The sequence below is a fragment of the Trifolium pratense genome, linkage group LG3, assembly GCF_020283565.1.
Source record: "Trifolium pratense cultivar HEN17-A07 linkage group LG3, ARS_RC_1.1, whole genome shotgun sequence".
In the NCBI taxonomy this organism is placed as follows: Eukaryota; Viridiplantae; Streptophyta; class Magnoliopsida; order Fabales; family Fabaceae; genus Trifolium; species Trifolium pratense.
The window spans coordinates 34076417-34090692 of NC_060061.1; the positions used below are offsets into that span (position 1 = coordinate 34076417).

The 14276-nt window shown below is 34.0% G+C and overlaps 1 protein-coding gene across 1 annotated transcript; it reads right to left on the reverse strand.

Moving 5' to 3' along the window:
* Positions 1 to 359: 359 nt before the first annotated feature.
* LOC123913886 (cellulose synthase A catalytic subunit 6 [UDP-forming]-like) lies at positions 360 to 10553 on the reverse strand. Its single transcript, XM_045964785.1, has 15 exons — positions 9850 to 10553; positions 9687 to 9810; positions 8403 to 8598; positions 8080 to 8312; positions 7868 to 7970; positions 7596 to 7779; positions 6897 to 7163; positions 6409 to 6754; positions 5777 to 5914; positions 3071 to 3196; positions 2763 to 2975; positions 2411 to 2678; positions 2120 to 2316; positions 1668 to 2018; positions 360 to 1382 (listed from the first exon to the last, which is right to left on the reverse strand). The coding sequence occupies exons 2-15, from the start codon at positions 9765 to 9767 to the stop codon at positions 795 to 797; spliced, it is 3291 nt and encodes a 1096-aa protein (XP_045820741.1). The 5' UTR covers positions 9768 to 9810; positions 9850 to 10553; the 3' UTR covers positions 360 to 794.
* Between the last annotated feature and the right edge of the window lie 3723 nt (positions 10554 to 14276).

Sequence of the window (14276 nt, forward strand, 5' to 3'; positions counted from 1 at the left end):
ACCTAAAAATGTATCTTAGTATAGGTCGATAAAATCTAGTTAATTCTTTAAATACAACAACATATTAAAATTAACAAACCCAAAAATTAAACCACAAGAAAAATTGTAGAATTTTGAGTTAGTAATTACTTTTTGAGAAGTAAATAATAAGTCAAAATTCTATAATTTCTTGTGTGGTTTAATTTTTGAGAAGTATCATATTGTGAATGATGATTCACATGAGGCATTAGTGGTTTGTTACAATGTTTTAGTCTCTAAAGATGAGGGTTCGAACCATTTAAAAGAAAAATAACAAAATCCAAAAAAAAAAAAAGAGGGTGTATTGGATTATGATATCCAATAAAAACAAAAGGCACAACTCACAAACAAGAATATCCATAATCGTTGTTGTCACAAGTGAAATGACGATTACATGACATTGTTCCCAAAAAGGTTCAAAAATTTTAAGCAAGAATAACACCACCTCAAGACTTGATTAACTGATTTATAACACTGCTGATTCCTCATTTTGAGGAGGGAATAACTTATCATTCACTGCTCTTTCTTATAAGAATACATAAAACAGCAAAAAAGAATAACACTAGGGACTCAGAATTGTAATGAAAGAATAAATGAAAAAACTCTATTACCGGTAACAATGTGTTCACCTCTCCACCCCCTATATCTACACAACCTACAAATTAAAACTACCGTCCAAAAAGTCGTGCAACATTGGTAAGAGTTTTGTATCCAATGAATTTGCTTTTTCTGCGATGAAACCAAATGTAGCAAGAAAAACTTGTTCACCTTGTAACTCATGTATCATCACAATTCAATCCACAAATTTCCAACACAGGGCCATCTCTTGACACAAATGGGTTAATTCGTACCCACAGGAGAGTCAATATGGAAGCCAGTAAGATTGACCAAACCAATATTATAGTAGGCATTCTATCTTGTTTACCAAGTAACCCCTTGAGGAATGGGTAAAGATGGATGATCACCCACAAGGCAAAGAATAATCTGCCAAAGAGAGGGCCCCATGAGTCGTACCCATTGTTGATGGCATTTGAGATTCCAACCACAACACCGACAATATTTATAATTAGTAGAGTAGTTGGAGGAATCAACAGCGACGTCCATTTGAAGATGTATAGCTCTGAGAATTCTCCATCATCAGCTGCTTTCGATGTAACCGTGAAATTTGTGTCGACACCAGCCAAAACCTTTAGCAAACCTTGAAAGAGGGCAAAAAAATGTGAAGAAGCACCTCCAATCACCCAAAACTGTTCATTCCTCCACCAATCATCTATACTAACACCGCCCCACTGCATCTCAAGGATACCAGTTGCTGCAATGGAAATGAAGAGGGCCATGAACACAATACTGGCATAATTGCTAATCTGCCCATCAAAATAGAAAAGTGCATGTTAGAATCCATACCTACAATTTCTGCCAATTATTTAAGTACGATCTAATTGCGAAAGGGACACAATAACAAACAATGTCATTGAACTATAAGAAAAAGGGTTTTATTGAGAGGAAAAAAAGCATGCACTTCTTATCTCAAAAACTATAATTCACAAATGTTATCTCTAAAATAAATATTAATATATCCAAGAAAGGGGGAACTCAAAGTGGTTTATTTTCTCATGCACAGACATAATAGATACTGTACACAAGCATACCTCAGGTACGATAAATTTTCCAGTCAGGAGACATATAGCTGGTAGAGTACAGTAAACTATCAGCGGGAGGGAAGTCAAAGGATAAACAACTGAATTTATGTACGAAAATCGTTCCAACCACTTTAGCCCGCCACCATAGCCATACCAAATAGGACAATGTTTGCTCAAGAAAATCTCAACAGAACCAAGGGCCCACCGAAGAACCTGGTGCAAACGATCTGCAAGATTGATAGGTGCTGACCCTTTAAATGCAGGCCGCTGAGGGATGCAATACACAGACCGCCAACCATGGCAATGCATTTTAAATCCAGTCAAGATATCCTCTGTCACAGAACCATATATCCAGCCAACCTGGTCATAACCCAAAGTAAGAGCACAAAAAAGAGAAGAAATGTAAGGGGATAAGAAAACAATAGTATTTCAAAAATTGAAAAAAAATAATACGACATTACTTCTTTTCCCCATTCAGTTTTGTCTTCATAACCGCAGCTGATGACTTGGATTGCTTCCTTTAAGAATGACGCAGGACTTGTGTTTGATGGAACTCCACCATTTTCATGAAGTGTGGAGGCTACAAACACAGGAGACTGTCCAAACCTCTTCTCCAACTTCATATGAGTCACATTGGTTGAGTTCTCCATAGTGGATCCTAAATCAGAATCAACCAAGTGTTAGTATCTAGAAATTTTCTTACCTGATAGATTTTAATATGCAAAGACAGCTACACGGTCCAAATTTCTCACCTTGCAATCCTTCCTCGATATTTTCAAGTGCGTGTATTTGTGATGAATCTCTGTGCTTCACCTTTTTTTTCTCTTTCTTGGTGCTCGTTTTCTTTTTCTTTCGAGGGCCAAAACAAAGGCAACACCATCTTGGCCAACAATTACAGGTTTTGCTTGGGGGCTTCTTCTTGGCAGGTGCATCATATCCGTAGAGTGCATACCTTCTGAAAACACATCCAGTTCCAACATAAATTGGTCCTTGTATTCCATCCAGTCCTTTCATGTTGATCTGTTTTCAATTCGGGAGTTAAAACAATTCAGGAAAAAAAAAAGCCGAAAAATATCAAAACAAGCAAAGCAACTTAGAACTTACATCAAAAAATACAACATTTCGGTTTGAGTATCTATCATGACGATCAATCCCATCGAATCTTTGAGGAAATTGTACATAGCAAATTTTTTTCCCAACTTGAGGGTCCATCATGAAACACATGGCTTCTCTAAGTGCCTTGCTATTGTTGATGTAGTGATCACAATCAACATTCAGAATATAAGGTGCGTTTGAGATGATTGCAGACGCCCGTATCTTCAAATATTAATGTTTAATTAATTTTACAAAAACAAAATCATCGCTGAATCATCAATTGACTAGAATCAGAACCAAAATAAGATTAGGCTTACCAGAGAATTCATTGCACCAGCTTTTTTGTGATGATCAAAGCTTGGCCGCTTCTCTCTAGAAACATATACCAAGCGAGGCAACTCATTTCCTTCAACATCCCGAACACCATCATGACCAAGAAAGACCTGTAAAAAAAATAAATCAGTTTTCCAATTTCAAAAGTCAGGACTATATTGTATTACTATAATCTAAGTGATGTAGGAGGATTTCTTCAGTATTTTATTATTTTAGTTAGATTTAGTTTTATTATATTTTAGGTAGATTTCTTATTTTTATATTTCACCTAGATTAGTTATTTTTATATTTTAGGTAGATTTGTTATTTTTATTTAGCTAGGTTTGTTATTTTTATTTTTACAATCTTTTAGAAGATTTGTTATTTTTATTTTTCACTACTATTTAAGGTAAACTATTGTAGCCTTGAAGGCAACTTTTTCATTCAATAAAATTATAGAGAATTTTCTCAAATTTGGTGGACTCCAAATTACTCTTTCGGTGGACTCCGAAACCCTATTTTGACAAGTTTGTGTTTGCGGCTTGTCTTTATCCATTAGGTTTAGCGTTTTGCTAACCTAGCGCTTCCGTACTGCGTCAGTTGGTATCAGAGCAGGTTTCTCCTGTTCTTTTCCTAACGTGATCAGATGGGAGATCAACCGGTGACGAAAACAGAGTTTGATGGTGCCATAGCGGGTTTAACCGGGGCCATCACCGCTCTGACAACACAGATGACGACGTTATCCAACAACGTTAACAACAACAGAATCAATCCGAATAGGGGAGGAGAACGAATTCCGGTTATTAGGGTTCGTAATAACAACCAAACTATTGTTACCTACATAAAATCAGAACATACGCGTGGTGAATCTGATTTGGAATACTATGAGCGTAGATACTACAAAAGGTTGAAGGATGATTACTACACGTTTAAAATCTCTGATTCGACATATCGTTGTCCGTTTTGTTGCAACAAAGATTACTCCTTGTCCGACCTTTTGAGACATGCTTACAGAATGTCAGGTAACTTGCGTAAGACGATTAAAGATATTGCTAAACATTCTGTTTTGATAACGTATATTAATTGGTATGTTAAGGTTAAATTCGATGAAGCATGGAGCCTCATCAATAATTCCAACAACAACAATCATGCCAACAATTTTCAACTACGTCACATAGCTAATAAAACCCTAGATGATAACCAACCATCTCATCCCGAGAAACTTGACGATTCTGCTGATAAATCCAAACCGAAAGAAACTGAAGTAGTTGTTGAACCAGATGTTTCAGTTGAAGGTGAAGAATCCAAAGATGAAAATAAAGAGGCCGATGAAGTCGAGCAAGTTCACGATGTTATTAGAGATTCCCAACACGATGAAGTCGTGGATTTTGAAATCGATAACACCAAATCAGCTATGGTTTCAAACGTCATCAATCCCAATGTGCAATCTGCTCCTTTAATCTGTGTCCAAACAGAGGCGACGCCAGTCACAGATTGCATAGTACCAGCGTCTAAATATCACAATGAATCAATGGTTGCGTTTGAAAGGATCATGGATGCAGCAACCGAGACTCAAATAAGTGAGAATGAGCCACTTGAAGTTGATACTTGGAGTTCTCAAACTTCCCTCATTCAGCACCATTATTATTACCTAATTAGTGAACTTGATGTTAGTGACACTAACTCATACATGTTAACTAAGGTGGGTCAAACATCCTTCTGTGATAAATTTCCAACTTTGTATGCCATCTTTGAGGAATGGGACCCCGGTGGTAATTTGGATGTGTTGGCACAAGACGGGTCCTCTCACTTCACTCAATGGGATCCAGGAGGGTGGTCTCTTGTTCATTGGAGGAATCAACTTGCAAGGGAAGCTCCTTATCAAGATGAGAACTCGGGGTCGAGTTCTTTTGAGGTAGAGGAGACTGATGTAGGAGGATTTCTTCAGTATTTTATTATTTTAGTTAGATTTAGTTTTATTATATTTTAGGTAGATTTCTTATTTTTATATTTCACCTAGATTAGTTATTTTTATATTTTAGGTAGATTTGTTATTTTTATTTAGCTAGGTTTGTTATTTTTATTTTTACAATCTTTTAGAAGATTTGTTATTTTTATTTTTCACTACTATTTAAGGTAAACTATTGTAGCCTTGAAGGCAACTTTTTCATTCAATAAAATTATAGAGAATTTTCTCAAATTTGGTGGACTCCAAATTACTCTTTCGGTGGACTCCGAAACCCTATTTTGACAAGTTTGTGTTTGCGGCTTGTCTTTATCCATTAGGTTTAGCGTTTTGCTAACCTAGCGCTTCCGTACTGCGTCACTAAGTCATCTAAATATAGGCTTAACGCTTAAGAAAGTCTACTTGCACAGCAAGTATGCTTGCATAATTGTGTTATAAACTGCAACATGTATCTCTTCAAGCATTTACACGAGCAAATTTTGATGATTTATACAAAAAATCATAGTGAGAATATTTTAAACTTTAGGACTTATAGATCCTTTGAAACTCAAATTTTGCACATAGTCGTGCCTCTTGCTTGTTATCCCATTTCTTGTAATTTTATAAATTATTATGTGCCGCTAATTGTAGGAATTATTTACTGGCACATTAGAGGATAAAACCTAAGCATCCCACTAGCTCCCAACCATCCATTACTAAATTAAAATAAACACTTTTGGTATCTGAATAACAGATATAATCTTACCTGAATCATGCCGGGATGATCCCTTACATTATTTCCGGGCCACGGTGTTCCATCCTGCATTGTCCATCCATCCTCGGGAACCTTTTGTGAAGTTGCAACCAAACTGTTTATCCTCACCTTAAATTCTTCGTACTCCCTCTGTAATAGCAACACAAATAAAGGCTGTTAGTTGTTTCAAATATTTATTTACGATTTACAACATTAAGTGCAAGTTGTACAAGCCTGCACATACACATCTATGTATGGTTTTAATGAAATTTTAATCTGTTCATTTTTAGTCCTTTAGTTTTTCAATTTGTTACTATCCTTGAATCTATCAATTGTGTGGGCAATGTTGTCCTTACTATGATTTTCAATCCAAATTATTCATTTTGTCAAATGGTAACATGCCAAATGGTCACTGATGTAATTGGTTTAGATGAAAGAAACTTTCAGTGACCTGCCACTGTTTTACAAAAGATATCAGATAAAGTTTTGACTACATGGACAACATTGGATGTAATTGATTTATAGAGTGAACTAAATGAACAAGTTGAAAAGGCAGGGGCTAAAATTAATTCAAATATCGAGCTAAAAAATTGATTAGGGGTCAATATTAGGAGGTGAAGTGCAAAAGGACAAAAAATTGAAACCTTCATTGATCTCCTTTCCCTGACAAATGCTGGATGGACTTTATTTTTCAAATAATCTATATTTTGATTGAAATACCATTCTGGAGCTCGAGGTTCAATGTTGTATTTTTTACAAAATGGCACCCATCTTCTAGCAAATTCAGATGTTTCAGAAAGTGACTCAAAAGTAAGCATTGCAGCACCGTCATCTGATACATAGCATGCAACTTTATCCACTGGATAATCAACTGCAAGGATAGACAAAACAGTGTTTGCAGTTATCAGTGGAGGTTCTTTCGTCGGATCAACTGTGCTGACAAAGATGTCAACATTGGACAACTCAGATGGCTTCCCTTCTTTTTCATACCTGCAGCATGTATATGAAGTAAATACTGAGGCAACAGACTAGGAAATTGTTCCATGAAAAATAGCACAGAATAAGTTAATATGAAACATACCACGGAAGCAAACCATGAAAAGAAAGAAAAAAAAAAGCATATCTAGGGTACCTCAGAGACAGACGATCAAGGTATGTTTCTCGGACGATCGGGCACCATTTGGGAAACTGATCCATTATCCATGATACAGCAAACCATATTTCACAGATGACTGATGTTAACCACAAGCCATATGCATCATTAACTGGATGGAGAATTCTATAATGAAAGAAGAGCCCAAGGATTACAAGGCGGAGGATTATAATTATTCTGTATGGATTTATTTTGCTTGAAGGAATAGGTAGCTTCCGTGACAGTGGCTGCCTGCCTTCATCCATCCTGATACAATATATTGACAAAAAATTGTTTAAAATTAAATGAAGTCAATATATAAGCCAAAAATTAAAAAAATAAATGTTCATTTTAATTAAACATCTACACAACCGCATTAATGCCTTACAACTAACAAAACAAGAATATATTGCTTAACAAAAACATAGGCATGTAGCTACCAACAACTATATTAATTAAACGTGTGGCCCTGATATAACATAGAAGCATATGCAGTGAAGCACTCTTCAATTTCTGCTCCAAGGATGGAGTGAAGCACTCGGTAAAAATGTGCTTAATCCTTTTGAATCATTTCATCATCAATCATAATCATACTTTAGTCTTAACTCTTTCTCTCGCTTCATTATCTAAAACCCCCTAACTTCAAAGAGTGCGAGTATAATATACAAAGATAAAAGCAAACAAAAATAAGAAATTTACATGGGTAAATCAGGGTCATCCGCCTCATCACCAAAATTTCCATTGTTGTCATTGCCTTCATGCTTCACCACCTCAAGTTTGTCATTCTGCCTTTTCTTCCACTCTTCCATCCGATCTTTCCAAGCCACACTTCCATACCCGTACACTGCAATATCTTTCTGTGGAACCATTGACCTGGGTTTCGCTATGACAACAGAAGCACCAAGGTAAGAATTTATACAGATTAATATGAACTGTAGAACTGCAGATTGTAAATGTTTCATTAGACTTACATGGAATAGACTGATCAGAATAAGACATGCTATGAACACTGCTTCCATTATTCATGTATTGGGAAACAATTAGAGCATGTCGATCAGAAGATATATCAGGATCCTATAAAGAGTAAAAGCCAATATTAATAGGAGTTATTGGCACTGGTGTATTACCACGATGCACATTGAGAAAATTTAAAACGCAGCAAGAAGACAATTCACAAGCATACCTCCTCCCCATAAGTCAAAAGTGGGATTTCAGAATTGATATGAGTATCATATTCCGAATTTGTTGGCATGTCTGATATATCAGAGTTAGAACGACGTCCAGAGTTAAGACGTCCAGAAAGCATTGAATCTGAATTAGGTTTCAGGCCTAAAGCATCACGATATTTATCATCAAATTCTTTGTCTATGTCATCACTGCTATCCTCTTCTTCATCACCTTCAACCCTGGGACAACCTGTAATATTATTTATTTTGTTATTATTGCATGCCTACAGAAGAGTATGTTATAAAAGTCAAAAGGGATATAATGTAGAAACAATTGTACCTTTGATGCGTTTGAATCTGGTCTTACACTGTGGACATGCCTGATAGCCCTCTGCTCTCTCATACTCATAGCATGGCCGACAAACAGGGAAAGCACACTCATTGCAGGCAACAAAGGGATCCCCATTCTCAGTAATATCTATCCCATCCCCACAAATCTGGCATATCTGTCCACTCAATTCTTGGACATACTTAAACTGATAAGAACCAAACAAAAGAAAAATAGATGAAATTGCAATCTGAGGTTATTAAGTGCGAAAAAAATAAGTTTTGGCACAAAAGCATGCCCTGCCATTTGACATCCGAACAGTGCCATTTTTGTATGGGGCATGAAATTACCATAGGCAGATATTAAACTAAGTCCTAATTATGAGGTGACATTTGATCACCATGAGCATCTCTGTGTCCGCTGTCGTAAGTCTTAACCATTTTTATGAATTTACAAATACTATTTCCCAATCCCTTTCATTTCTTCTTTCTATCAAAATATACGCCCTACCAATTTTATAGTCAATAGTCTATATAAATCATTAAATATTAATTTCATATGTATTATCAGGAATATTCATCATAAATACATTGTGTTAATTACTGATACTCTATGCAAATAGTTATAGTATTCTATGAAAATTTGTTGGGAGAAATCAAAATAATAGATCGTAAATGCTTAGGCAACTAAGAAGTCAAATCCACTAAAAAATACTACATATCCTTGCACCTTAGATGCCTGAGCTAGAAAATGCCTTATAAATCAATGACTAATAAAATTGTCGACATCGAAGACGACAAATTCATGTTAAGACTCTTAATGGATAATTTATAAGCTACTCGTATAGTAACGTAAGAAGTCTCGAAATATATGGTGCAAAATCATCACAATGAATTCACTCTTCCCAGTCAAAATCAGTCTTGAAATTTACTATAATTCATACAATTTTTTATGCATCGCTTGAGACTACAGTACAGAACAGTCAAAATGTACAACAAATAGAAACAATTCAGCAAAACTTTGAATTGAAGATCATAAATTTGCAGCGGAAATGTCATACACATATTTTGAATGCAAATCGAAAAACACAACAAGATTGAAAAATATATGTAATAGCCATCAAAACTGAGAAAACCTTAAACCCAAATAATTAAGAAATAGTAAACACCAACAGCGAATAAAACGGAAATTAAAAAAAAAAAAATGATCATGAGAAATATCGGTGGTGCAGATCGGAGAAAAAAGCATAAAGAAGGGTTTTGAATTAACGATAAGAGAGGGATATGAGAGGTTTACCCTAACATTGTCATCAGCATTGATGAGAACGAACTCGTTCCTAATGTGTGAACCAGCAACGAGTCGTCCTCTCGTGTCCATTACTCACAACAAAACTGTCACCGGAAATCGACTCAAAAACAATGCCCCGCCACGCGCGACGGAGGAGATGAATACGAATAATCGGAAACAAAAACGGATCAGAAATTACTGTTATTATTATTTTTCAACAAAAATGAAATAATAAGATTTTGTAGTTGAGCGTGTTTGTGTTTGGATTTGGATTCCTTCACACGCTAAGTCCGTGAGAAATTATAGAGAGAGAGATAGTAATAATGTGTGTGTGTGTGTGTGTTAATGTTTAAAGACGCGTATGAGAGAAGAAGAAGATACAAAAAGAGATCGAAAGGTTTAATGAATAAAAGGAACGAGGGAAAATCATAATTAAGGAATTAATTAAAAATTAAGGCGTGGATTTAGGTTAGAGTGAGAAGAAGGAAGGACTGTTAGTGAGTGAGTGAGGTAGGTGGGGCCCGAGGGGAGGTGGTGGCGACGGGCTGTTTCCCACCGGAGTTTGGTGTAAACTGTTTTTTTTTTCTTTTTATCTACTGCAAATGAAAATCATGAATTGATAAAAATGAAAATTATTATTAAAGATAAATGAAATGTTACGAGTTACGACATTGTGTGTGTGTGTTGTGAGGTGGAAGATAAAGAAAAACGGATAATAATTAAGAAGGAGTTTGGTCGGTAGAAAGAGAATGAATAGTGTAGTGTAAGAGAAGAGAAGAGAAGGGTTTTAGGTTGACGGATTAAACGGAAAAGAGTTTTTGAGTGTCGAAAGAAGACATGATTAAGTAATTGGTGGCGGGTGAGTAGGATCAAATGGATCTGTCCTTAAAAAGTTTGGTGTAAAACTTAAGTACGTAAGTACTCTCTCTCTCTCTCTCTCTATATCTGTAGATACGGCCTACAGTACATTGACAGTCTGTATATTACTGGCGCGTATGGTATGTGTCTACAGTACAGTGTGTACGGTACTTCTTTTAATTTATTTCATTTTTTTTTATTTTTGACTTTTTGCTATTTTATATTTATTTTTGTTTTTTACTAAGGCTTTATTATATTTACTAACAGAAAAACAAATATTAAAATAAATAGCAATGTTCTTTTTGCTATGTATAATGTATTATGAGGGTTTATAATAGATAGATAGGTCTTAATTATGTCAAAATTCGAAGGTTAGTTTGTCGCGTTATGATAAAGATGATTCTTTCGTTGCATCCATACCATTTTTATTTTGTTTTATCATAATATAAACGATATGATTTTATCAGCAAATAGAAACTGTGGTTGACCTTTACCAAAAAAAAAAATGTGGTTGACCCGGATCAATTACACAAGCATTAAATAACCAAAAAATCACCCGTGTGCATATGTTAATCACTCCTTGATTCATGAAACTAGACCGACAATTTTCAAGTATATAATTGTCACCTAATGTTATGAATGAAATGTTATAAGCAACTTTTATGTAAAATAAAAATTAAAAATGTCACCTAATGTTTGGACCTTTCGTAAAAAAAAAAAACTAATGTTTGGACCTATCATCATAATATAAATGATATACGATATTTTTTTTTATGAGCAAATACAGGCCGTGTTTGACCCTTCAATGCAAGGCAATATTTCCAACCATTATGACAAGTATACGAATTGTGATTAAAATTATGTGCAATAATTGATAAGCACCATCAATTTTCAAAGTATATCATATCAAAATTATTGTTGACTATATTATTCATCACGAAATATTTTTATGTCTTTCCTGATCAATGATTTTTTTTCTACCGGATCATAAATTTAGAGAATAATTATCATGTGAGATTTGGAAAATTATTATCACGTGTAATTTGGAAAGTTATTATCAAACTCAATTCTACTAAATCAATTTTTTTGCAATACAACCAAACACAACCATAGTCATGTCACTAATCACATTCATTATTTTGTTTTTAATATTGCAGATTTAATATTAACCGATGATCAATTGATATAATATGCACTAGCAGACCAATTGTGATTTAAATTATGTCCACAAAGTGTTAAGCTCCATCAACTTTCATAGGAAAGATTTCATACGACAATTAAGCACCATCAATTTTCATTGCACAATTTAAACAATTAAAAACTGATAATCTCTTATATTATAAGCTAACCCTAAACCAAATTTTTTTCCCCTCATTTTCTCTTTCTTTTTATTGCAGCTTTATATTAAAAATATACAGATTTGTCATCGAACCTGCATCTCTTACTTACAATAAAACCTTTCAACCGCTAAAACATGTGCTTCAATTATGAAAGAATTTAGGAATCCTAATATGTTAACCCTGTTTTCAATAAATTTGAATGGCGGAATTAATCACAATTTTTTTTTGAACAAGGAATTAATCACAATTTTTATTTATTTATGGATGTCTACTTAAGTTTATGTTCTTGATTACGTCTTTAATTTTTTTTTAACCTTTAATTATCATCAATTTTTTAACCTTTAGTTATCAGCAATTTTTTTTTAATAAGTAAACAAAACGATGGGGTTCAAAAATTATTTAAAAAATATATAAAATATAAAATAAGCACATAAACAAATATAGAATAATTAGTCCATGAAATTCCCTATACTACTCTTATTGAAAATGCTCTTAGAATTTTTGTATTTTATTTTTTATTGTTACATATTACACCTAATTAGACCCATGCACCGCATGGGTCAAAGTTCTAGTTTTTTTTTTATGAGCAAATACAGGCCGTGTTTGACCTACGTCAATTACACAAGCATTAAATAATCAATGCATTCACTCGTGTGCATATACTAATCACTCCTTGATTCATGCAAGTAGACCGACGATTTTCAACTATATAATTGTCCCATAATGTTTGGACCGTATCTCTAATCTTTTTATAAACACAATTTAAGGGATATATGGATGGTGCCCCAATCTTTAGGAAGGGATCATCTCCCTTGTGATTTCATGGGAGGGATTAAAGTTTGCATTCTTATCATTCAATAGTTTTTCAATAGCATCGTTATGCTGCAACAAAAAATAATATGTGGTTGCAATTTCATTGAACACACTTTACACTTGAGAGGATCTGCGACCCCAATCTTTAGAGATCCAAAATCACTTTTATAGAAATTTTCATTTACCTCTAAAAGCACCAAGATCAGTCAAGAGGAGGTGCTTCCAGCCCTTCAGAGCATGATCTCCAATTGATAGGGAACTTAAATTTTTTAATTATATATAAGATTAAAAAAAAAGCCTTTGTTTGAATTGGTGGAATATAATGGAGCGGAGCAGAATAGTGTGAAGTGGAATGGAATGTAGCGAAATTGAATAAATATTTCATTATATTGTTTGAATATTTTAGAAATGAGAGGAATAAAATTGAATGTAAGTGGTGGTATGTGATGAAATTCATTCCATTATTATTTTACAAATCCAAACAATGGAACATTATTATATTCCATCAATTTTCATTTCATTCCATCTCGTTCCGTCATGACAATGAAGCGGAGACGGATGTTGTCTTTCCCAAATCTAAACCCATAAAGTTTGTGTTTCTCCAATTCCGCCCCAATTTTTGTTTTTGTTTTTTATAAGCCCATTTCCACCCCAATTATTGATGGGTATGAATAAAATACTTTCAAACCCATATCTGTGGGTTTCGGATATCCCGAACTCAAGCCCAATCAATTCCATTTTTCCCGTCAAAATGGGATTATACTGTCATGCCCATAGTTGATTGAAACTCACGTTACTCGACAAATTGGCAGGTTGGTTGGACAATAATAAAATAAATAAAAATTGTATTAATTTTTAGGCGAATTAATCCGTCAAAATAGAAAGAAAAAAAAGTATTTAAATTACAGATTTTTTCCTTTTAGCTTTTTTTATTGAGGTTTTTCTCTAATATATTTTTCTTTTTTGTCCGATAAGATTCACTCATTAGTACTTTTTTTATTTCATTGATCTCTACATAGTTTTCTTACACACAAAAATTGGCATTTAGGTGCAATATAGACAAAATCATCTTATTTAGGGTGAACTTATCTCATTTCATTGATTGACATTTCATTGATAAATCATGCGTATGAAGAAAATTTGATTAGAACGTGTGAACTTATCTCTTGTTGGAACAAAGTTCAAATTGGTCTGTGAATTGAAAATAAAATTGAGTCTCATATCGGGTACTAGAACATACTAGTGTGTTGTAGCATACTAGTGTGTAATTTGAGAAAATAAATAAAATTAAATCTCACATTTATTTATTTAATTATGATTTATTTTCCTTCATTTTGTAACTGATAATTTATGGGAGAATAACTCTAATTGATGGCTACACTAAGATAAGAAAATATATGCATATACATTGTAGCCTTCAATATATAGTGACGGCAAGCTTCTCAAAGAAGATGATGCATGCATATCATATTTCAATGGAAAAAAAAATTCATTGTTCATTATGCAGTTAGCATTCCAAGTTATTGACAATATCATCACAAAATTGAGATTTTGCACTATGTATTGGAAGTTTTGTCTTTCATCCTCT

Bases quoted from the DNA above. Each gene is read 5' to 3' on its own strand.
- LOC123913886 (XM_045964785.1), bottom strand. From the start codon at position 9,767: ATGGACACGAGAGGACGACTCGTTGCTGGTTCACACATTAGGAACGAG. The intron at 5,915-6,408 runs GTTTCAATTTTT...TTGCTATTACAG, and splicing joins GGGAAAGGAGATCAATGAAG to AGGGAGTACGAAGAATTTAA. The intron at 2,317-2,410 runs GTGAGAAATTTG...ATTCTGATTTAG, and splicing joins TATCGAGGAAGGATTGCAAG to GATCCACTATGGAGAACTCA.